The following is a 23,740-nucleotide window of genomic DNA, read 5'->3' as shown; positions in this document are numbered from 1 at the left end:
TCTTATGGGGACATATCAAAGCTATGGTGTATAAACGTAAAGTTGATACCAAGGAAGAATTACTCGTTAGAATTCGCAATGCATTTGACAGTATAAGAAAGAATCCAGACATAATTCGCAGAGCCACCACAAATATTTTACGTTGAGCAGAGTGCTGTGTGCATTGTGAAGGAGGGAATTTCGAACAGTTACTAAACTAAGGTTAGTTATTTTGTTAGCATTTATTTTTTTTTGCAATAGTAAGTGAAAATAACAGTTTATAAAACATGTACATTCAGTAAGAAAAAAAGTGTAACCGATTTTGTCTATTCTTCGTACGTTATTTATTTAATTAAAAATAGATTTTCTTAAAGTTTATGTATAATTTTTATTGGCTTATTTTACATCATTATCTTAAGAAATTAATTCTTTACAAGTTTTGTTAAAGAATTTTACATGTTTGTTATACATTTAACAAAGTTAATCTACTTAAAACCTAAATGAAACTTGTTTTTGGACACCGAATTTTGCGTATTTTTTCAGATATCTTAAAAATTACTGCAGCTAGAGATCTGGTACCAATTTTATTCAATTTTTCAGTTCAATTTGCATAATATACATTAAATTTTACGTCCTGGGTAACGCCCAAAATAATTTAATAGGGCTCCCTTTTAAAGGTGGCACTGAAATCTGGGCGAAATCTTTCACCCTGTATAGCTCGCTAACTAAGCGTTTCTGGACCTATGTGTATATGAACTTTTTTCGTTATTTTCACCGTAAGAACAAGTCCTGACAGTTTCTCCGTTTCTTCATGGGACACCCTGTATATACCGTATATATATACTAACTATATACTATATATATATATATATATATATATACATCCACTATATATATATACACTATATTATATACACACTATATATATATATATATATACTAACTACAGTAGAGTCCCGTTAATCCGACCTAATTGGGACCGAGCCCTATTCGGATTATGTGATTGTTCGGATTAGCCAGAATTACAGAAAAATACGGTTTTAAAGTTGAGAATGGGTCTATTTTGTTATAGAATTATCAACATTTTTTATTAAAATATGTTTTCTGACTGTTGCATTGTATTTCTTGACAAATAAACGTGTTTGCGAATACTAAGCACATTTACCGTATTTAGTGTGAGAGTTCTATTGTTATGCAATGTGAGCGTACTGGATATTGTACGGGTCCACGCGCTACGGGACGACGAGAACCTGGGTGATAAGGAGAGTTGGTGCCACACGCAGACGGTGCAGCAGCGCTTAACCTTGCACTACGATACTTAGAGCAACAGGCTACTGCTACACCTGCCGATATCATGTTTATGACACGATGGTGAAACTACGCGTCATCCAATAGACTCTCTTCAATGCGACAGAAGACAATAACTGAATTTATGTCTTTTAACAATTAATATTGTACTCAATAATAATATCAGTACTGTACGTCTAATTTTTGTTTGATTTCACTTCTTAATACAGTAATTTAACTCATACTTAACCTATAAGTTTCAATTTGGTACTGTATTTAACTTCATTATTTTTGTACTGTACCGTACACAATTTGTCTTAATAAAATACTGTATGTCTATTTAATTAAAGTTTTCTTTGTTTATGTACGAAATGATGCACCCATTTTCATTTTTTAAGTAATTAGTTCATATAACTGTTCATTATCGTTATAAATAATTCCTCCTGGACCTGTTCGGATTAACCGACGTTCGGATTACAAGTGTTTGGATTAGCGGGACTCCACTGTATATACTATATACTATATATATATATATATATATATATATATATATATATATATATATATGAAATGGCTTATGTATCAATATGTATTCTCTTCATGCAGAAATAAAAATAAAAAACCAAATATTCTCTTTATTAATTGCATAGTTCTTCAGATAATAATAAACCGTGTATAAATATTTACAAGATTAAATAATTGAACTAACTAAATATAAACAAGAAAAAGAACTTAAATAGAATAATAAACAGTGGAAAATACCTCACAGCTGATGTTTCATCAGAAATACCAAAGAGTAAAAAAGTAATTTTAGACATTATCAAATGTTAAAACCTAAAGGAAATTTTTATTTCAAAACAAGTTGATGAGAAGTTTCTCTCCATCTCAAATGAAACCTATTTATATTTTAGTTGGTATGCGCAATGGAACATTATTGATGCCTTTTAATCTATAACAGTTTTCACTTTTGTCCTGATTATGTTCCCTGGAATGTACAGCGAGGGGCTTGTCATCTCCATGAACAATACTGTAACTGTAACGGTGACCTGTCATTCTGATATGAAGAGGGTTAGAGGTTTGGCCAATATATTGTTTATTACAAAAATTATAATTTAGCTGATAATCAGTTGAATTATAATCAATAGTTCCTTTAATTGGATATGTTTTATTGGTTATGTTACTGCTAACATTTTGACTGGAGGACATAATTTTGCATGTACCACAACGTGGCTTTTGACAGAGTTTACAACCGTTAAAAATTTTCTCCCGAATTTTAAATTTAAATTTAAGTTTTTTACTCTTTGGTATTTCTGATGAAACATCAGCTGTGAGGTATTTTCTACTGTTTATTATGATTTAATCTTGTAAATATTTATACACTATTTATTTTTATCTGAAGACGTATGTTAAAGTTATACGAAAATTCATGAAGAGTTTACCAATAATTGGTTTTTTATTTTAATTTTTATTTCTGCATGAAGAGAATATATATATATATATATGGATTTGTGTAACTGAGCTGAAACATTTAAGTAGTTCACAATGATAAAACACTTACCCTACAGAAGGGAGAGAGGAGGGTCTGTGGTATTTTGACAGAGTTTCTCATCATGTGCTGGAACAGGTAGCCGAGGCCTCTCACACCATTCATCACGATGGGAACCTGGAGATCAATACATTGTACAGCTATGTAAGAAAACTAAACCTTGTACAGTGATTGTTTTAACATACAAGAGCCAAGTTGCCGAAGCAGGTGGAGGTAACCTTGTGTAGCTACGTCAAGTAGCGTTACAGTGAATGTTGCTACGCCATTCTAAACGCTCTGAACTAGTGTTCAAAATGGCCCACTCCCGCCCACTGTGAAGTGTCATAAGATTTCTTTTGGTAAACAAAATCCAGCAGGTGGAAATTGATTGTGAATTGAGTTCTGTGTATGAAGACATTAAGCATGAAGGAAACAGGATTTTTCCGGACATTTGCCATCGTTTAGTGAAACAATAAATCAGTAACACTACGTTTCGAGATCTGAAATCTGATCTCTTCTTCAGGTAAAAATAAACAAATCTTACCAAAGCGTTGTGGCACGCCTAAGTCAGGAATCACAACCTACATGTTGTTTGTCAACTTCACTAACTCTATAAACATGCACTTAATAAAAACTATACAAAGCACTAATCATTAAAACTGAACTACGGAATACAGGTCACAATACGTCTTCATTCGTCTACTAACCACCTACGACTGACCAAAGGGGCTAGCCAATGGTAATCGTGACGGCAGACTAAAACAAGATGGCGAAATAAAAAGGAAGGAGGACAGGAATGGGCCCTTTCGTTATTATTGGTTCATGCGAGATGAACTTCTTAAAACCATATTGTGACTCCGCATTGGTTTATTACAAATTTCTGATCCGTTTGATACTTTTGGTTTTCTCTTTAGTTCATTTTTTAGAATTGGCAACCAAAGCGGACTAATCTCGACTGATGGTTGACTGATTGGTTGGTCTGCCAATTTAATGTATGTTGCCTCAATTAATTTCCTTTTGAAGAAATGTGGTTCCCGATGTATTATGTTGGCTTCATCCCAATTCATATGATGGTCCGAAGGCCTCATCAGCAGATCTCGAAACGTATTGTTACTGATTTATTGTTTCACTGAACGATGGCAAATGTCCGGAAAAATCCTGTTTCCTTCACAATCCTTCCATCGTCAAAAATAACATTCAAACAAAGGACATTAAGCATTATACTCAAGTTAACAATGGTGCAAATCGAAACAAATGTTCACAATGAAAAGCAAAGTGGCTGAGCATTTGTCCCTACTTATGAACAAATCAACCATAACGTTAAGGATACCCAAAGGTTTAAGGTCACGAATCTAGTGTATGAAATTGTGACTCAGAAGAGTAAATTTTTGTGCCTAAAGGGTACCCAGACTCTTACGCTGACGAACTCAAAACAAAGAATAGAACCAGCTTTGAAGTTTCTTATCTGGTACTGTGTAGAAGGTGATGAATTATTTTAAACCACATACCCATTGGTGATGAAACATGGGTTTCTTATGTCAGTGTCGAACAAATATAACGATCAATGGAGTGGGGTCACACTGACCGTGCACAGGCAGCAGAATTTAATCAACTGATATTGAAAAGCTGTAACTCGATACGATCAGAGCTTACAAATGTTATGTATGTTAAAAAATAGTTTAAGAGTTGTTCTTTCAGATGTATGTAATTAAGTATGTAAAATAAAAAAAAGGTATAAAAGTTGTGTAATTTTTTTTATTTGTTAAAGCAAGCAAATTCCTTTCTGAATGACCATTGTATAAACTATTGATAGTTTCTGACGATCACTATCAGCTGTTTAATCACTAACTATGAACATAAATTTATTTGCTATAATAAAAGATAAAAGTGCTTACAAAACCCATGGAACTTTAACCTCACATATAAAGCTAGTTTCCTTAAAGGAAAACAAATAATAGAATTTTCCGATGTTGACAAATTCTACAAACACTGTGTACATAACAGATAACAAGACTCACCCTGTCAGCGACCAGGTAACCCAGAAGTGTCCTGTTGATCTTCTCCGCGTAGTCGTCGGTGTACACAGAGGAAGGTCCTTCTTTCAGCGCTACCATCAGAGCTGCACTACGACCGTGCCTCAGCGTCCAGTCCACGGATACATCGTCCTCTGAGACAATACAGTGTTTGATAACATCACATATTAACATATTAATATTTTCAACATAATTTAGTACATAATAATGAATAAAATCAACAGAAGTGCTTAAAATACACCTGAAATGTCAAAGATGAATCTAAATTCTAAATAAGTCTACGGACAACAGCTGATAAACAGTACGCAAATTACCAATTAGTAACACTTGTGTTATTGTTGTGATTTCTGAATGGAAAAATGTAGACAGATAAAATAATTACAGCAATTAAATAATATTTTACTCAGTTTGTAATTTAAATTTAAGATCCCCATGTTACTGAGACTTTTATCTGCACATTATACGAGTCTATTGCTAGTGATATTTTTGTACTTTGTGTACGAAAAAATGTAAATAGATTAAATAAAGTTTTTTCAACAATAATTTGGTTACAATTTGCATTTTCTATATTTATTTTCATGCATCACTGCAAGCCTGGTAAGTTTTTTTTAAAACAGGTCAACCTAATTAATAAATTATCATATTTTTGTAAATAATATTTTGTTTGCAAATTTTGTTAACGGAATTAGAATGAAATATTTTTGGCATTGACTCATCTCTTAACAAAAATGGTAATACAAGTCTTAATTTCTTAGAAACAATACAGGAATTTTTTTGAATGATCCATCCACTGAATAAAATTGGTATAAAATTGAGTATAGCAAGAGAGAGAAAAAAACAATTCGGAGACAGCTGTTACAAATTGTACAGATAGACATGGCAAGATATATAATCACTATAGTGAAAATTCACACCTAATATTTAAAGCTTTTTATTCAGTGAGGCCCTTCGATAGCAAGGCTATCGCATTGAAAGAGCTCAATAGTTTAATAGGAGATTAGCAATGATGCACTACAGTGGGTACTTACGCAGGAGGTTGTCAGTGAGTGTAGCACAGAGCTGGTCAGGGTTGAGCCAGCGCGCCAGAGCCCCCAGACACCCAGCGGCTGCAGACCGAGTGACATCCTCCGGGTGGGACAGCATGTTCGTTAGGGTCTGGTACACAGACTTGCGTAGAGCCTCGGACATCTTGTCTCCCGCCGGACTGATCACTCCTCGCAGCGCTTGCAGCATTGTCTCTCTGCGATAAGCAAAAACCCTTCTTAACTTCTTGAGCACTAAGCCTTATTGCAACAAATTGATCCTTAAGTCATTATCACTCGATTTGACTTCGCTAAGTGTATTGCCTGACAAGATCAAGGAAAGAAGCAAGGTTTGATTCAAAGGCTACACTTAGTACTTGCTGTATTTGCTAATTCTGAAAAGATTCTAAAAAGGATAGAAAGTTCAAATGACATGCGCATTTCCCAAGTCTTATAAAGTTTTATCCTCCAAATTCCAAGCAACATTCACAAGGCGTACCTGATGGCCGGGTCCTCTGCAGACTTGACGCCGGTGTGCAGCTCGGAGAAGAGGGGGTCCGCCCGAGTGTGTATGACGATAAGGTGGCCCAATGCAGCCGCAGCCTTCAGTCTGACTTGGCGATTTGCGTCGTTGAGAGCCTTGAGGAACGTGGTCTGTAGTTGCGGCAGGAACTGTTTCAGCATAACTCCCACCTTGGCCAGGAGCAGAGCCAGAGTCTCCAGGACTGCGGCCTTCACACTCCAGTTGAACCTGCAAGTGACACAAATGTCAACTATCTGACAGGCACTGATACGTCACCACAATATGTGACAGCCTGACAATACCACCAAGAAAAGCTATTTTGTAGGCAGTTTATATTGAATAGGGACTTACAGGTGTTTAAAAGGACAAATGATATTTAATTTTTGTTTACAAAATTTGTATTACGAATTATAATGTGTACAAATATGTACTACATTAAATATAAATAAAATATAAACTACTGTCTTTGACAATATATACTACTATGACAATAAATCTGAGAGTAATGATAATAAATACGAGAATTGAGTTTGTAATGGTTTGATAACATAAATCAATTAATTCTAAACAGTATTTATAATTGAAATTCTCCTTTGTGAACTATAAATGTTTGTTATCAATTATGCATGTTGCATAGCAGCCCATAAGTCGTAATACGTGTCATTGAAAGAAAACAATACAACATGTACAGTGTGAGTTAAAAGTATGGATACACTCTGTTTAGTTTTTGATGGATAAAGATGGAGGGAAGGACCGTTCTAAAAAAGCAGAAGTGAAGTTTTTAGTCACTGTTACAGCTTTGCCCATTTCTCCAAATTGGGATTTTGATAGGGCGGCTCAACAATTTTAAATGTAAAGAACCTTGAAAGGTCTTGATAAAAAAAAGAACAGTGGAAACTAGAGCTTTCTATCTCAACCCATCACAATTTTACAGTGAATTAATTAAGTTAAAAGCATGGATGGATCCTGATCAACCTTAAATGGACAAAGATAGAAAAATGAAACTCAGAACAACCCTCTAGGAATCAAAAGCAAACCATTTCCCCAAAATGGGCTTTAGAAATAAACCAATTAAGACTTACTAACCTGTGTTTTTTATCAATGCTCAAATTGCAGTCCCAGGACAGTTTGACAATGTCCAGGCCTGTTGTAGAAACTTTAAACGGCATGCTGTATTGATTCACACAGGATTTTTTAAAATTCCACTACTATTCCGTCCCTAAGGTCATCTGTCACACAAACAGTACAGCAGGATCCATCCATGCTTTTTAGTTAAATTTCAATGAGCTACCATTTTGTACTGGGTTGAGATAGAAAGCTCTTGTTTCCGCTGTTTTTCTTTTATCAAGACCTTTCAAATGAGGTGTAGTCTTTTAATAGCAGTGACTAACCCCTTCATCTTTATCCATTGAAAACTAAACAGAGTTTATATGTGCTAAGAACCTCCAAGAACATTGTAACACACAGACTGCCAGGAAGGATTGGGTTACCTGTCTCCCAGAATCCTGATGAGAGGCCCAGTGATGTGGACTACTGAAGGCTGCAGAGCCTCGGCAGAAGTTAGCTTGATGACCTCCCCCAGCCCCTGGGCGGCCTGCTCCTTCACCTCCGGCACTCCGTTCAGGATCGCTTCTCGGAACAGTGGCAGGATCGGAGTTATTCCCTGCACAACACTTCCTCTGTTACTATTGTACAATATAGTTTATTATTGCTGCATACTCAGTACAGACATTCCATCTGTCACAGACTTGCTGAATAGGTTTATAGAACTCTCTCTTGTATTTTGCCACTTATTGAGATTTTAAAATTAAAAGTAATTTTGTATATTTTTAATGTAATACCGTTCTTCATAAACATACTCTTCTAGACAATTAACTGCACACCTTTTTGACAATAAATTAAATAAAATCCTTTACTGGACTTGTCCAATGATGAAACTAAAATTAATCATCAAATATCAATTTAGATACGATTACATTTATACAAACCCAAAAGAGGGATAGTGGGAAAGAAACTACCAAGGTGACATGACCAAGATACAGTGACCTCTATCCCTCCCAATAGGGACTTGACAGGACGTGACCCCAACCCCCAACCTTACCTATCCTGAATATCCTGTCACTTTGGAAGTAAATTCAAATATCCTTCTAAGACTAGGTGCAATGAGAGGTTCCTCAGTTTCTTGTCCTGAATGAAGAAAATGGAAGTGAAAGACTTGGCAACTTATCACCTTTATACATACCTACGAGTTAATGTTTTCTTATGAAAACCTCAAACGGTTAAATCAATTTAGAAGCAGCAACTGCGTTCTCTGCTAAATAATTCTATTCGTTTTATGCAACAATATGCGCTACATGACAGTGACATTGTAAATATTTAGAGGTATAGGTAATGTAAAACGTTACTCACCTTGGGTAAACAGAATCCTGGTAGCAGGTCACTGCCCTTCAGATCGCTTACAGCAAAGCGAACAGCCTGTCTGATGTCGTTAACATGGTTTATCTGCTGCTCTGTGTCTAATGTCTGAAACAAAGTCAAAATATTCTTAGTGAATCTCAACAATCGCACATTTCTCACCATCACTAGAAAAACTTAGAAAATAATATTGATCATTATGGCCAGAGTCCCTTTCTAGGAAAACAACGCAGAACTTAAAACATGTTTTTTACACATTTTGGAGTCTAAAATTTACTTTTTTACAAAATAAAAACAAAAATATTTGTAGATGAAACTCAATTTGATTGTGGGCTAATAATTGTACAAAATAACAGAAATTAATGTAAATTGACACTGATAGATTGATTTACCAATATCCAATTAAATAAATCACTTTACATGTTTACTTGTCAGTGGAATCAAATGTTGGATACATCTGAATTATTGTAAAAGACTTAATCAAATATTAACGGTAATTTTTCTATTGTTCTCAGACTGAAGGTCCTACTTAGATAATGTTGTGTGGAGTAGATGTATGGTTTATGAGAAGAGGGGGAACCGTTCTAGTTAGTGCTCAAGCTCAGCATTGCTGTCAGTAGAGCCATGACCGAGCAAGAAATCCCTTGTCTGTTGCACAACGAATTATCACTAAGTTTTATATGATAATTATCATATAAAATATCAACGATGAGTGAGTGTAGTAGATTTCCGCCTTCAGCCCCAACTGCCGACCGCCACGCATATTTTAGATTTAGGCAACTAGTCATGATCTTGTAAAAAAAACGAATGGCCCCCTTTTCGCTCTTGGGTAAATTCCAAATTCTCATAATGTCACCCATCACTAATCTATTACACACACAGTAAAACACGGAAGTACAACAAAGCGACGTACTCGACAGACACTGCGGCACGAAAGTACAACATTGCGGCGCACCAGCTGAAAGGACAGCAAGACTCTGCAGTCACGTTATCTACTAGACTGCTCGACTTGGCGTCTGTCTGAGGATGGGGAGGGGTTTGCGATAAGACAATTCCTTTTTTATATTGACAAAATATTGTTCTACGCTAATCTAGTAATCAGTAGAAGCAAAATGTCAAATACCGGTTCATGTCTGGGTGTGGTCGGTATAATCCCAAAGTACCCTATTTTTTGTTCGGCCCTATGAAAGAATCACTGTGAGGAAAACAATTTGAGAGAAATGAAGAAGTTGAGGAGCACTTCATGTACCACTCATGAACGATAAAACTAAAAAACAAATCATCCGTAACAATTATATCCTAATATAATCACTGAAACAGCAGTGAGTGTGATTTCCTGCTGAATTGGTATAGATTTTAGAAATTTATTTTAATCCCTTTTTTTAGATACATCGATAATATTTTCTGCATAAAAACTGGTATGATCTTTCATAAAAAGTTTAAATAGTCCTTTAAAGCAATATTGATAAAAAAATACTAAGCTGCGTCCAATTTTAAATTGTTGTTTATTACATTACTTTAAATTTTGGTTTTGAATTTTTATTAAAAATCATTATGACATTATTCCATGTCAAATTATTACAATAAATTTCACAGATTTTGCTCTAGGAGCTCTAATTACCTAGAGTGTTGGGAGAGGTTTTTCCAAAAGGTACATAATTAAAAGTAGACTATTCAAAAACATTTCAATAAATGTGTTTATTAAATGTACTGGCTAAATAAATAAAAATAAAGGAAGATAGTGGGTTTCATTGTCAACAAAATGAAAAATGAGCTCCTAGAGCAATTTCAGAAATGTCTGTTTAATGTTTGGGATAAAATCTTAAAATGTCTCAGAATTAATTATTTGAGTACTAAAATTTCTAAAATCTAAAATGGTGACGTAAAATGCTTATCTAAAGAATGGCTCTAGTATATAGAAGTATTTTTAAACAATGTCTTAAATTTAATTGCTGTACTACAAACAACTAAACTCGTATATATTTACTCAATATAATTTCTGCAATGAGTAAAAGAGTAACAAATTCTGAAAAAGGCATTTGAGTCTACCTTAACCAATTATTGTTTGGAAAGAATCGTTAAGACACCTTGAGAAACTGACCTTAGTAACGGCGCTCAAAGCTTCCCAAGAGATCTGCAGCACCTCGCGGTCCTGGTCTGTGAACAGGTGTATCAACCCGCGCAGCAGCTGTGGCACGTACTGGCTGTAGTCCGCACGCGTGTGCGAGCAGAACGCACAGAGCAGTGTCGCGGCTGCACGGCGCATACACACGTCCTCACTGCGCGTCACCTCCATCAGCTGATCCATGATGGCTCGCACGCCCACCTCGTCCGTTACTGACAATACAACAGCCTGACAGTACTCCAACTCCTGCACACATACACAATCAATCATTATCTCATGCTAACAATGGGAAATCTAAACATCCTGCAAAATCACCCAAATGATAACATCCAAAAAATATATAACTTAATATTGAACTGTCTAGTATTTCAAACTTTAATGTTTGCTGTGAAGGTGTTCACCTGAGTGCTGGCAGGGTTGGAGGCCAGTACGGAGAGCAGGGCCGGCAGTATCTTGTGCAGATACTTGGTGAGAGCTTCGCCTGCCACAGCCGCCAGGATGGACAGTGCCTTGGTGTTGACTGGAGTGGCAGTCAGCTGAGGCACCAGGTACGGAAGCACCACCCGTGACTTGATAGCCATCACTTGGCGCAGACCGTCCAGCGCGCACTCGGCTATTCCTGGCTCTGGGTTGGTCTGGAATGTTAGATAGTGTCACAAACAATGTACCATCTACGAGACCTGTCTTTTGCTAGTATCTTCTGTGGACTGTGTGAACTGAAACTTTCAGAATGGGGTATGTTGCAACAAATGTAAGAAACACAAAACATATAACAACATTAAATTGTGAAGTATTTGTAAAAAGGTATAAGATTTCATTATTTCTTTTTAGATTCTAAAATTTTTAAGCTGAAAAATAAATGTTATTTTGTTTAGTGTAAGCTTCAAGTTTGTTTCAATAATGTTTATTTAGCACTTTAAATGTTGGCTCTAAATCACATGCTAATTTATTGAATGCTGGGCGTATCAAGTAATTTTCAAAAAATTAGTAAATGACTATTACACATATATAAAGAATGTTTATACACCCGTATAAACCTTTTTCTTCTATAACTCTTAGAACATTACGTCGTTGTCATATCTGACACAGTAATAACCTAGTAAATTTCTGGCGTCGATCGGCTTGATAATCCGTATTTTAATATACTACACAGCTGAATATCCAAGTAAACGATACAGCTGCATTCGATAAGTTACAATGAACTGATTAATACCAGTTTTCGATTTATTGGTCTGTCAGCCAATGAATTGTGAGAAAAATAAGGGAAAGTTATAACTACTTTAACCTCAAAAACAAAACAAAAAAACACTTTTGTAAAGAGTGACTCATGTAAGCAATGTGAATGACTGCGTTGAGCTCCAAGCAGCTCTACTCTACTCACCAGCTGGTTCAGCATAGATGGTAGGATGTCATCTAGAGCTCGGTTTGCCCACAGTCGAGTGCAGGCTGTCGAACGTCTTGGCTGCAGCTTGTCGCACCTCCGGTAACGGGTCACACAGCGCACGCCTGCCAACCATTCAATACCTTATATCTCTCTAAACTGTTTGTGGGTAAATATTATCACTCTATTTTCCTCAAACGCAATTCTTACATTAGAACTTTTAGAAGACTGTTGCATCTGCTTTTTAAAACTTTATGCAACACATTTCATCATGTAAGATTTCACAACGACAAGTACATATCCATTTTTTATGGGTATTGAGCAAAATTAAATAACAAACCAAATGTAGATAATTTAAATTAATGAGATGCTTTTAAATATATCAATAGGCAAAAATAAATATATTTAAGAAAACAACACCCACCACCTAACTTTAGTTGATACGGTACTGAAGAGTTAGATATCATCACTGGAGTGAAAAACAGCTCCATGTAAGGTAATGTTGTCTCTGGTGCACAAACCAGCAAATAAATTAATAGGGGGGAAGTAAAGGACAGGGAAGAGTTTAGTGGAGCTCTGTCATGAAACCCACACATGTTGTTCCATCCCAAAAGGTTCTTGGCTACTATTTATTTCCTGGCTGATTTCTTACCAGAACGATATAGTACGTACTACGTCCTGGAATATTTTGATATTTGAGATGTAAGATATTCAATTACATACAAGGACTACCCAGCAAGTAGCTTACGTTTCACTCTGTAGCCGCTAGGGGTGGGACTATAGTGGCCATTTTGATGTCAGGGCTTATCTCCATTCAGTGACTATCCACCTGTGCTAGTGAGAGGTTACTGTCTCTCCTTGTTGTTTAACAACAAGAGTTTTAAATATGTGGCACAATTGAAAATCCTGCGAGTTATGAAGTGCGGTTGGTAATACGGTTTTTGTTGGCTAAGCTAAATAAACCAATTGAGATTTATTGCCAACCTTGTGAAGTTTATTGGAACGATGTGATTACTGAAGGTGGAGCACGTCAGTGGTGCATTAGGTTTAAAAATGGCCGAACTAATGTGCATGATGACGAATGAAGTGGACCGCCAAGCACTGTGACAGATGAAATTGTCTCTAAAGTTGATGAGAAGATAATTGAAGACCGCTGATTCACAATAACAGAACCCTTAGCTTTCCTCAAATTTCAAGGAGCTTGTTACATGAAACTGTTATGCAAAAGTTCGGTTACCATAAATGTTGTGTGAGATGGGTACCAACGACACACGGCAAATCGGACTCGAGAAGTCTTGGATGCTTAAGTGGGAGGTGTTTCAAGTCCGGACCTTGCGACTACCACCTGTTTCCAGGAATGAAGACCTGGCTTGTGACCGCAGCACTTTGGTGATGACGTGGACCTGCGGGAGGGTGTGACTACCTGGTTAAAGTTTCAGGTGGGACAATTTTAATGCTGGAATTTCAAAACTAATTCACCGCTATGATGTGCCTAAATTTGAGTGGTGATTATGTTGAAAATTAATATTTTAGTGTCACTTTTAAATGTATATAATACAATTTTTTCTTGTACTTTTTTATATCCAAACGTAATCTACTTTCTGGATGGTCCTCGTAGATGTTTTAATGATATTTACAAATGGATTTTAAACAGGTCTCTGCTCAACTGATTTTTGTTCATTATAGTTATCATTATATACAGTACAATAATGAAAATTTTTTAATCCCCTCACAAAGTTAGTTACGGTATTGGAGATCAATGTAACTAAATAATTTCACTAAACAAATATTTTATTTATATCAAAACAAGAACGATAAGTAGTATTACTGTCAATCTCAGATTACAGTAGCTCTAAAGTTCCTCCAAATAATCCAGTAGAGCGACAGGCTGCAACTTGAAATGTAAACTAGGTCTAGAATGAAACTGGAATATTAAGCAAAGCCAGAACTCTTAGCACATACAGTAAAACGTTCTGACGGGACTTGGAGTTCTGAAGAAGTGAAATTAAAGAGAACATTCCAGTTCCAGAACATTTCAGTTTCTTTGGGCCACTTTAAATAGCACCAAATTGGAGATAGAAGTATCGATGCTGATTATCAAATACGATCTCTGGAAAATTTAGTGGATAATGAGATCACCTGACAGTGGGCACAAGACTGTGGACGAAGGTGAGCACCATGTCTCGACTGGTGGATGCCATGATCTCGGACAGACCGATACACACACCCTGTCGCTGGTCAGGCTGGTCGGACTCCAAGCCACGCTCCAGTATTGGTATAATCTCCGGCAGCACTCGCTCTCCCAGCTTCCTCACCAGGTCACCCAGAGTCCTCGCTGCCACCTGCATAGTCATTTCATTGTCAGTCTCTATTGTCATCAAGTGGACATCTGATATACATGGTTGGCTACAAGCCAAGATTACACTACTGCCTCAGGTCAAATGTTCGATACACACTAACCACAGCAGTTACGATAGAGTAAAATTACAACTTAGCTTGTTTATACACAGAATTAATTTATTTGTGGAATCATTATTGCAAATTTTCTGTGATAACAGCACTAGTACTCTTGTACTTTACCACCAAGTTGCAACTTTTGACATTCGTAATAAAGAAAGTCTAGTACGATTGAAAGAATTTGAATACAATTTAGTTCTTAGTAGAACCTATTATTACTGATTTTTGTAATTACATTTTTTTGTGTTATTCCAGTCTGCTTGCACTTTTATAAAGAATAACTTACTATAAAATTAACATGTTAAAAATTTCTTTGCGTTGGAAATTACCAAAATACGCCATTGGTCTTGTTATGGCCTTAAGAATGAGATTTTTTACATGACAGGAAAAAAATGTCATATGTATATTAAAAGCAAATATAAAAGGTTCTTCATTTAACTTGATTAATTTTATCTTCTCAGCTGAACATATAGCTGTGTATATTACTGCAAAAATGCAGTCTGACAGACAAGTGGAGTATTCAGCTACCAAATTTCAGCTCTGTAACTATTATTGTATTGCCAGCTTAAAGCACAATCATGGTAGTTACATTAAATGTTAGATCACCTGAAGGGATTATGTTACTGCCTCATTATGGTAAAATGTAATATACCGGGGGTATTGGAATTTTAACATCCTAAGGAGAGGCAAACAACTTGCAGGCAAGACACCAGTTGTTAGTTTTCCAAATTTTTCCTTATTTCCACTTTGGTAGACAACTTGTGAACATTCTAAATCGTGAGCCAACTAACGTTTACAAACAAAGTCACTGTTAAAGTAAACAAGAGGTAGATTACAATATAACAGAGATTACAACTGACCTGTCGCTTGTCGTAGCTGGTAGACGCGAGACAACCCAACAACAGGCCGAAGAGTGTCGGCAGGATCTCCCTCAATGTGCGAGGTGTGTTGGTTACCACAACCTTCCACACATGTAGTGCCGCCCTGCCTGTCGCACCATCAGTGACACATCACTGCGACCCATGTACAGTCCGGCCAGCACGCGGTTGCGCCTCTCTCCTCCCAGCGCCTCGATGATCGCCTGCATGAAAGTCTCATTTTAAGCATTGGTGATTTCTTCACAAAAACCAGGAAAGAATGAGAAATCAAATAATTGTTTTTAGTTACTCATGTGGGATCATTCACTTAATCCAATGTATTGGCTGTTTCAACACTTCAAGAGTCCCACAAAGTTTATCTTCTAAAAGTATCTTTTGAATATTTAAATTTGGTTTTCTAATAACTATACAAAGAGATAGTAAGATCTTAGTAAAATTATAGAGAAGGACTTAAATTTGGAGAAATTACTTTGTGAATTTAATTCAAGGTATGTAACTAAAGATGACTGACCTTGTGAGACTGCTCTGTACCAAAGTTGTCATCCTCGTTGGCCGTCTCTGTACTCATCTTGCCAGAGACACCAGAAATACGGTACAGTAGGTCTCCAAGCAGTTGTACAGAGCTGAAACATTCCATTTAAAGAAAAAAACATAGCTACAATTTATAATATAACAATAGGCTTTGAAAATATCCATAATTTTAAATTCGATAGTTTATGTGTTATTCAGTTCAAGTTCCAAATTATTATTTCATTCTTTAGTATGCAAATCAATGCAATATTCTCTTGACCATAAAAATATAAGAGGGCTGTCCAGAAAGTAATTCTTCAGCTATTTTTTAATGCAGTCTCCATATAAATACTTATCATAGTATTACATCTCCCATCGACAATCACCCAAGAGCTGTCAGATACTGTATTTATTGTAGTCTCGTCCAAGGGAATAAATCTGAAACACACCTACATTCTTCCAGAAAAACAGCTACAATGAATTTTCTGGCTCATAAATGTTCGGAAACATTCCCTCCAATCCATAAACTGCCTCCACACTTCACAACTAACACCATTCACCCATGTTTTAATCACCAGTTAAATGATACAATCGAGTTTATCGTAGTCTTCAAGAAAATTCAGTGATGCAGCAAGCCTTTGTTTTTGTGTGGTCTTCTGTAAACGATTTTTGTAATCCACCTGGCACAAAATCTATGGTGGCCAAGCTTCTCCGCAATAATTTAATGAACTTAACTTTGTGACATTTGGGACAAGTGTTCTGAAAGTTCAGTGATTTTCATGACAATTTTCATTGATTTCCCCCATCAAGTCCTCAGTAAGCAGGCTACACTAATCCTTGTTGTGAATGTTGGTGCGGCTTTTCTTCAAATCAATACACCACATTTTAACTAGTTACAGTGAGTGAAGTATTTGATATAGACTGCCCACTACAACGGCTTGTTCCGTACTAAACATTGGACATTTTTTACCCCAAATGTCAGTTACTTTCTGGTCAACCCTTCTACACAGAGAAACATAATGCTGAAATTTTCGATTACAATTAAAATTAGATATTAATCTATGAAAGACATAACCCAAAACACATTATATTATACACCTTGAGTATGTTTTAATGTACACAAAACATTTTAATAAGCTTATTACCACTATTTATAAACAGATATAATTTAATATCACATTCAATTAAAATAATAAAATGAAAACATTCCTTATTTATATTATTGTACAATAGAAATAGTGTTAATCATAAATAAAAATTAACTGCGAAACATATAAATCCCTAAACTGATATATTAAGTTTCCACAATAATATGGTTATTTTTGGTACTTTAATTCATTAGCATTTCAAAATTTACAAAAATATAAGATCAACTCAAAACTTACGGTGTAATATTTAAAAATCATTTGCGACCAGAACAGCATACAATAGGGTTGGAAAATCTTTATTTATATGAAAATACAAGTTGTACAACAAAATTTGTATTCAATACTGGAACAAAAATAGAAAATATTTATTGTTTAATAGTTACATACCTGTATCTGATCCTCCAGTTGTCATCAAACAGTCCACGCTCCAGTTCAGGCAACAGCAGCATGATGGCAGAGTCTGCGTACAGGTTCACTATCCTCTGTCCAGCCTTCAGGGCCGTGTCTCTCACATACTCGTTCTCATCCGCCAGCGCCTGCCAGGAACATACATACATACTCTCATGTACATGGTAATAATTATAATGTTTCTGATTAATGTATAATCAACAACCTGAGATGATTTTTTATCAGTAATGAGAAATAGACTGTATGAAAGCAAATTAATTCTATCAAAAAGGTTGCTGACTTAAAAAATGTAATCTCTATATCGTGTGGAAAAGGCCTTTTTCTATTTTCTCTGACAGCTTGTGTCTACAGAAGTTTCCAATTTACACTAGTCCTTCTGGTTCAGTCGGAATAAATAGGGTAGATTTTTAACAACTGAAATATTAATATAGTTTTTTTTTTAATATAGACTTTCAACTACAAAAAAATGTGTATGTCCATAAATAACAGAATTGTGAATTAAAAAAAGTTTGAATGGCAGCCATTTTGGAATGAAATGGAGTACCAAGTTGACCAATGAAATTAGCCCGGATATAAGATCACTGTACCTAGTTTGAACTTGTTTCAGCATTCCTTTAACCAGTTCTTGGCAATAAAAAAATTCTTTTTCAAAACTTTTTTATTTTTTCTCTAGGTCCATAAATAACAGAGTTGGGATCCAAACAAACATTTTTGAATGATCATAAAACTAGAAACGAAATGGCGTACCGATGTGGCCAACGAACTTTGTCAAGATAAATCTCGATAATCTTTGTGTAATATACATTTTTGTAACACGTCTCAGTGAAATTTTACGTCTTCCATCAATTTTGGAAGTCAACTTCCTGTTCTGGAAGCTTCCAGACGTTCGTAGCTTGAGTTTTAGTTCACCTTTCCTGTTTTAGGTAGTTAAAATAACTCTTTTTGTTTCCAGCTCTCATCCAGAACTTGGTAGTTATAAGGATTCTAAGATAAAGAAAACAAGCTGGTTGTCATGCTCCCTGAACATCCTAAATGATAAAATGTGTTTTATCCCTAGCTTCTATATAGGTCCTCATACCACTGTGATTAAAATTATGAGTCCAGTACGTTTTCCACACCATACATATCACTTCAGCAAATGTATACAAATATATAAATTCTAATATTTTGTCTGGCAGTATCAGCATACATAAAATGTGTTACCTAAATCTACATATTACATGAAAACAAATTTTCAGCTTGTTTTGTCACAATGCAATCATTATTCTCAACTTTTTCATAAGTCATAAGTCATAGTCATAAACCTTTATTGTCTGTAAGCAAAACACATAAAGTACATGCAATAGACAACGTCAATGGCCATCAACATATAGATTGATGAGATACAAAACAGTACAGTATTTTGATTAAAATTTAAAGCATTTACAAAAAGTTATAAAGATTTAAAAATTCACAAAGTTAACAAAGATAAAATTTACAAATTTACAGATCTAAGGCTAAAAAAATTCATTTAAATCATAAAAAGGATTTAAGCTTAACCAATTGTAACATTTGAACTTAAATAGTTTAAAATCTAAGAGTTTACTTTCATTGTGCAACTTGTTAAATATTTTCAGACTTACAATATAAAAGCTATTTTTACATTTACTTAACCTACTGTATGGCACATCTAACTGGAGTTGATTTCTGGTATTGTGATTATGTACATCAGATCTATGTACAACTAAACCTAAATTAAAATTCCTCTTCATATACAATAAACATACATAAATATACAAGTTTATCACAGTCAAAATCTTACATTTAATAAATAATGGTTTACAATGTTCTTTGAAAGTTGCCCTATTCATTATTCTTAAAGCTTTTTTCTGTAACACTAATATCCTATTAACATGACAGCTATTTCCCCATAGAATTAGGCCATAGTTTATCACAGACTGAAAGAATCCAAAGTAAGCTGTTCTTACATAATTCTCTGGAACAATGCTCATAAGGGATCTTAACAAAAATATAACTCTGGACAATCTAATACAAACAAATTCTACATGTGATACCCAAGACAATGAATTATCAAATATCACACCGAGGATTTTTACGTTACTATTTTCTATTAAACTATGGTTAGTGTTTTTAAGGCTACAAAGTAGGTTCTGGGTTTTATCATTATTTAAAAGAAGGCTGTTTGCACTAAACCAGGAGCAGGCCCTTTCAAGAGTGTCGTCAAAATTTAATTTTAAGAGGCTTTCATCTGAATGCACACTTAAAAAAGTAGTGTCGTCTGCAAACATGATGGTTGATGAGGCAATGATATTAGTCTCCAAGTCATTAATAACAACTATAAAAAGGAGAGGTCCCAGCACAGACCCCTGAGGCACCCCAAAAATGACCTCGGAACAATTTGATCTCTTACCACCTACGTCAACAAACTGAGTTCTGCCTTTCAGGTAAGATTTGAAAAAATTTAGGTGGAGACCACAGATACCATAGTACTCCAACTTACCCAAAAGTATATCGTGATCTATACAATCGAAAGCCCTGCTCAGATCACAAGCAGTAATCTGGGCATGACTTCCGCCCCTCAAAAGCAGAGAGAATTCCAGAGACCAAATGCTCCAGGGCATCTGTGGTAGACATTCCTTTGCGGAAACCAAACTGGCATCCCGACAAAAGTTGTTGGGATTCCAGAAAACGGTTTATCTGAGTTTTTACAACTGCCTCAATGATCTTACCTAAGACAGGCACTAGAGAAATTGGACGGTAATTTTTAACCTGACACCTGTCCCCTTTTTTTAAAAACTGGGACAACTCTTGAGATTTTTTGAGAGCTGGGGAATACACCTTCTAGCAGGCAGGAGTTAATACAAATTACAAGTGGTAATAAGATTGCATTAACAACATACCTTACAATGTTAGCTGAAATACCGTACACATCTTTGCTTTTAGAAGCTTTCATTTTCGACACAACACTAATCACATTTTCACTGGTCACATTTTCCCATTCGAAGAGTGAGGTGGGTCGCTTGGCTCGTTGCAGCAAATCCTCAGAAGAGGTTGATGGTGGCGGTATGCTGTTTCTTGCCTCGCTGACCGACTCAATGAAGTAGCTGTTGAAGTCCTCCGCGCTGATTGAATCATCTGCAATCTGCCGTCCCTGAGCTGACACCTTCCTGACCAAGGTCCAGGCAGCCTGACATTTGTTAGCTGATAGTTCAATAAATTTCACGTTTGCATTCAGTTTAGTTTTATTTACCTCTTGTTTATATAAATTTCTGAGATGTTTGTAGGCCCTATGTGACTCTTGACTTTTAATGCACAAGTAAACTGTGCGATAGGCCATAACATTATCTTTCATTTTCTTTAGTTCCGGAGTGTACCAATTTGATGTTGATTTTGTTTTTCTAGCCTGTTTGTTCTTCTTTGTCAACATTTTCAAAGGGCAAGCTTGGTTGAACAACTCCAAGAATTTGGTAAAAAATAAAGCAAACTTGTCCTTCAGCAGGCAAATGGTTTTCCTCGAGTAGTTTCACCCAATCCACACTACCTAAGAGTTCCGAAAAATTGTCCAGGCAACGAGAAGAAAGGTTACGGAATACATAATTTTTGTAGTTATTGGAGTCAGGAACAGATGATATTTTCAGACTTGTCTCTAGGCCACTATGATCACTAAAATCAACAGGAACTACACAGGTACTACTCAGCTCGAATGGAATATTGGTAAAAATGTTATCGAGGCAGGAATTAAAACGAGTAGGCTTATTATTAAGATATTTACAATCAAACTGCCTGAGAAGGTTTAATAATTTTCTCACACTAGGTTGATCTCGTGTAACATCAAACTTAGAGTTAACATCACCACCAATCAGGATGTGGGTTTTCATTTGGCTGAGATTTGTTTAATAGCAGCTCTAAATTGTTCAAAAATATATTTTCATCACCAGCTGGAGAATGGTATATACTAACAACGATGAGTCTAGGATTTTCAACCTCAACAGCAACACATTCAAAGTTTATTTCGTCACACAGCCACTCAAAATCAAGTACATTGCACATAAATTGTTTGTTTTCACAAGCAAAAATCCCAACACCACCTCTGATATGGTTCTTGCGACAGTACATTGTCAAAGGTATATATCCCTCCACTTGAAGGTAATGAACTTCATCTGCCAGCAGCCAATGTTCACTGATACATAAAAAATCATATTTACTATCAGAACCCAGTAGACTTAGTAAATTTTCTTTGCTGTTTAGGCCCTGGATGTTCAAGTAAAGAACCCTTGTTTTACTCGCATCTTCTACTGGGTTTAGGCTATCTTTGACCCAGTGTCTACCTTTATTTGTGAGTTTAAATTACGTCTGTGTTTAGGAAGATTAAAAGTACTTATTAGAGTACCCTCTGGCCAAAATTCTTCACTGAAAATATCCTCCCACAGATTTTCTGGTACCCCCACTTTGAAGGAACTATAAGTTGGATATTTTGTGGTTAATTTTTCTACCACATAGCTGCCTTGTTTATTTGCTTTCAAAAAGCTTTCTATGTCATTTTTTTCAACTGTCGGTTCCAATCTTGAAACAAATATAAAACTTAGTCCTTTTGATTGTGCTGAGGTTATTTTTGGTAACTGATTTTCCAGTCAAAATCTTTTGGGTAGACCGGTTTATTAGCCTAGGTTTGGCAATCCCCTTATTTAGGTTATGTCCATTTGGAACTTGATTTCTTTTATTTACAACTGTTTTCCACGGATTTTGGTTTACACTAATACCAACGGAATCTTGAAGGAACGGAAAATCTTCGTTTTCTGGGCGTTTCAAATGAGTTTCACGTTCTTCATCGTATTTTGCTGTGTTATGATTCCAAACAGAAGACACCGAATTTGAACACTCGATTTCCGATGAACAATTTTTGATGATTGAACTCGAATTCGGGACATCGATTGACGATTGCACTTTCCTAGTGCTCGTTTTGGACGTCTTTGAGCAATTTCTGTTTGAAGCGTTGACAGAATTTAACTTGTCAACGTCAACGGTTTTACCGGCAGACGAAAACACTTGACCTAACCTCAAATTACTCTCAGTTATCTCGTCAATTTTATTATTTAATGCTAAATTGTCTTTTACCAGCCCTTTAACAACGGCAACTAAATTCTCAACAACTGATTGTAAATTTATAAGGTCATCCACATTCCAAACACTAGCAACTAACCTGTCGATCTTCTCGGCACAAGCTGTACAGTACCACTTCACATTTTCTGAAACTTCATTTATGAGTTTATATCTATGATCAGAAATGTCCACACAAGATGGGTGATACCACTTCTTGCAAAACCCGTCACAATAAAGTCCTTTTCCATTTCCAGGAATAATTAAATTGCAGACTGAACACGGAGCATCTTCTGGTTCACCCGCCATTTTTTCCATAGAATCAAAGCATGACATTTCTTCCACCAAACGAAATTGGAATGTTTGGAAAAAAACTTCTGGAGACCTTAGGCCCAGAGGCGAACTGGGAAAAATTCCTTAAGAATCACATACATTTTGATTAGTTACAAAGATTTGTGTTTAGAGACAATGAGAACAATAACTTAGGCAGCATAATTGTTGCTTGTGTTTATCAATATAATAGATATTGTGTCTGCATTAAACACACACCTTAAGTATGGGTGTGATGATCTGTCCGATGTACGGGGTGAACTCGTTGGTGAAGACGACAGGCATGTATATGAACATCATGATGTAAACCATCCTTCACGTGAGGTGCTATGTCAGTCCTCTCCGCTGTGCTGATGATTTCTGTTACAAACAGTACATTGTTAAGCATGCAACATATGTAACACTCTCAGTACTATGTTCAGGTAAACAGATATTAAGACATCAACATCCAATTATTTATTTTTTATGCTTATTTGAAAAATTTGTATGACAAATTAACGTTCCCTCTGATAATTATATTACTAAATATTATATATTTATGAGCATAGAGACAGTTAATCAATCTCAGCAATGATAAAATTCAAAGAGCAATAAAAACACTATAATTAATTTTAATATTCGT

General features: G+C 35.6%; 1 protein-coding gene across 1 annotated transcript in view; it reads right to left on the bottom strand.

The window, feature by feature from the left end:
• Nucleotides 1-23,740, bottom strand: part of LOC124367187 (eIF-2-alpha kinase activator GCN1-like) — a 120,920-nt gene that overhangs the window by 5,274 nt on the left and 91,906 nt on the right. Inside the window, 17 exon segments of the mRNA XM_046823838.1 lie at nucleotides 2,825-2,929; nucleotides 4,810-4,958; nucleotides 5,853-6,064; nucleotides 6,346-6,597; nucleotides 7,860-8,032; nucleotides 8,779-8,892; nucleotides 10,886-11,155; nucleotides 11,311-11,544; nucleotides 12,291-12,332; nucleotides 12,334-12,415; nucleotides 14,430-14,632; nucleotides 15,608-15,733; nucleotides 15,736-15,828; nucleotides 16,137-16,248; nucleotides 17,671-17,819; nucleotides 23,338-23,424; nucleotides 23,426-23,478. Coding sequence (XP_046679794.1) covers nucleotides 2,825-2,929; nucleotides 4,810-4,958; nucleotides 5,853-6,064; nucleotides 6,346-6,597; nucleotides 7,860-8,032; nucleotides 8,779-8,892; nucleotides 10,886-11,155; nucleotides 11,311-11,544; nucleotides 12,291-12,332; nucleotides 12,334-12,415; nucleotides 14,430-14,632; nucleotides 15,608-15,733; nucleotides 15,736-15,828; nucleotides 16,137-16,248; nucleotides 17,671-17,819; nucleotides 23,338-23,424; nucleotides 23,426-23,478 — 2,456 coding nt within the window.

Source organism: Homalodisca vitripennis, chromosome 8, assembly GCF_021130785.1.
Source record: "Homalodisca vitripennis isolate AUS2020 chromosome 8, UT_GWSS_2.1, whole genome shotgun sequence".
NCBI classification, from domain to species: Eukaryota; Metazoa; Arthropoda; class Insecta; order Hemiptera; family Cicadellidae; genus Homalodisca; species Homalodisca vitripennis.
Note: the sequence above shows the minus strand (reverse complement) of the source record. Positions and strands in the feature narration are given on the sequence as shown.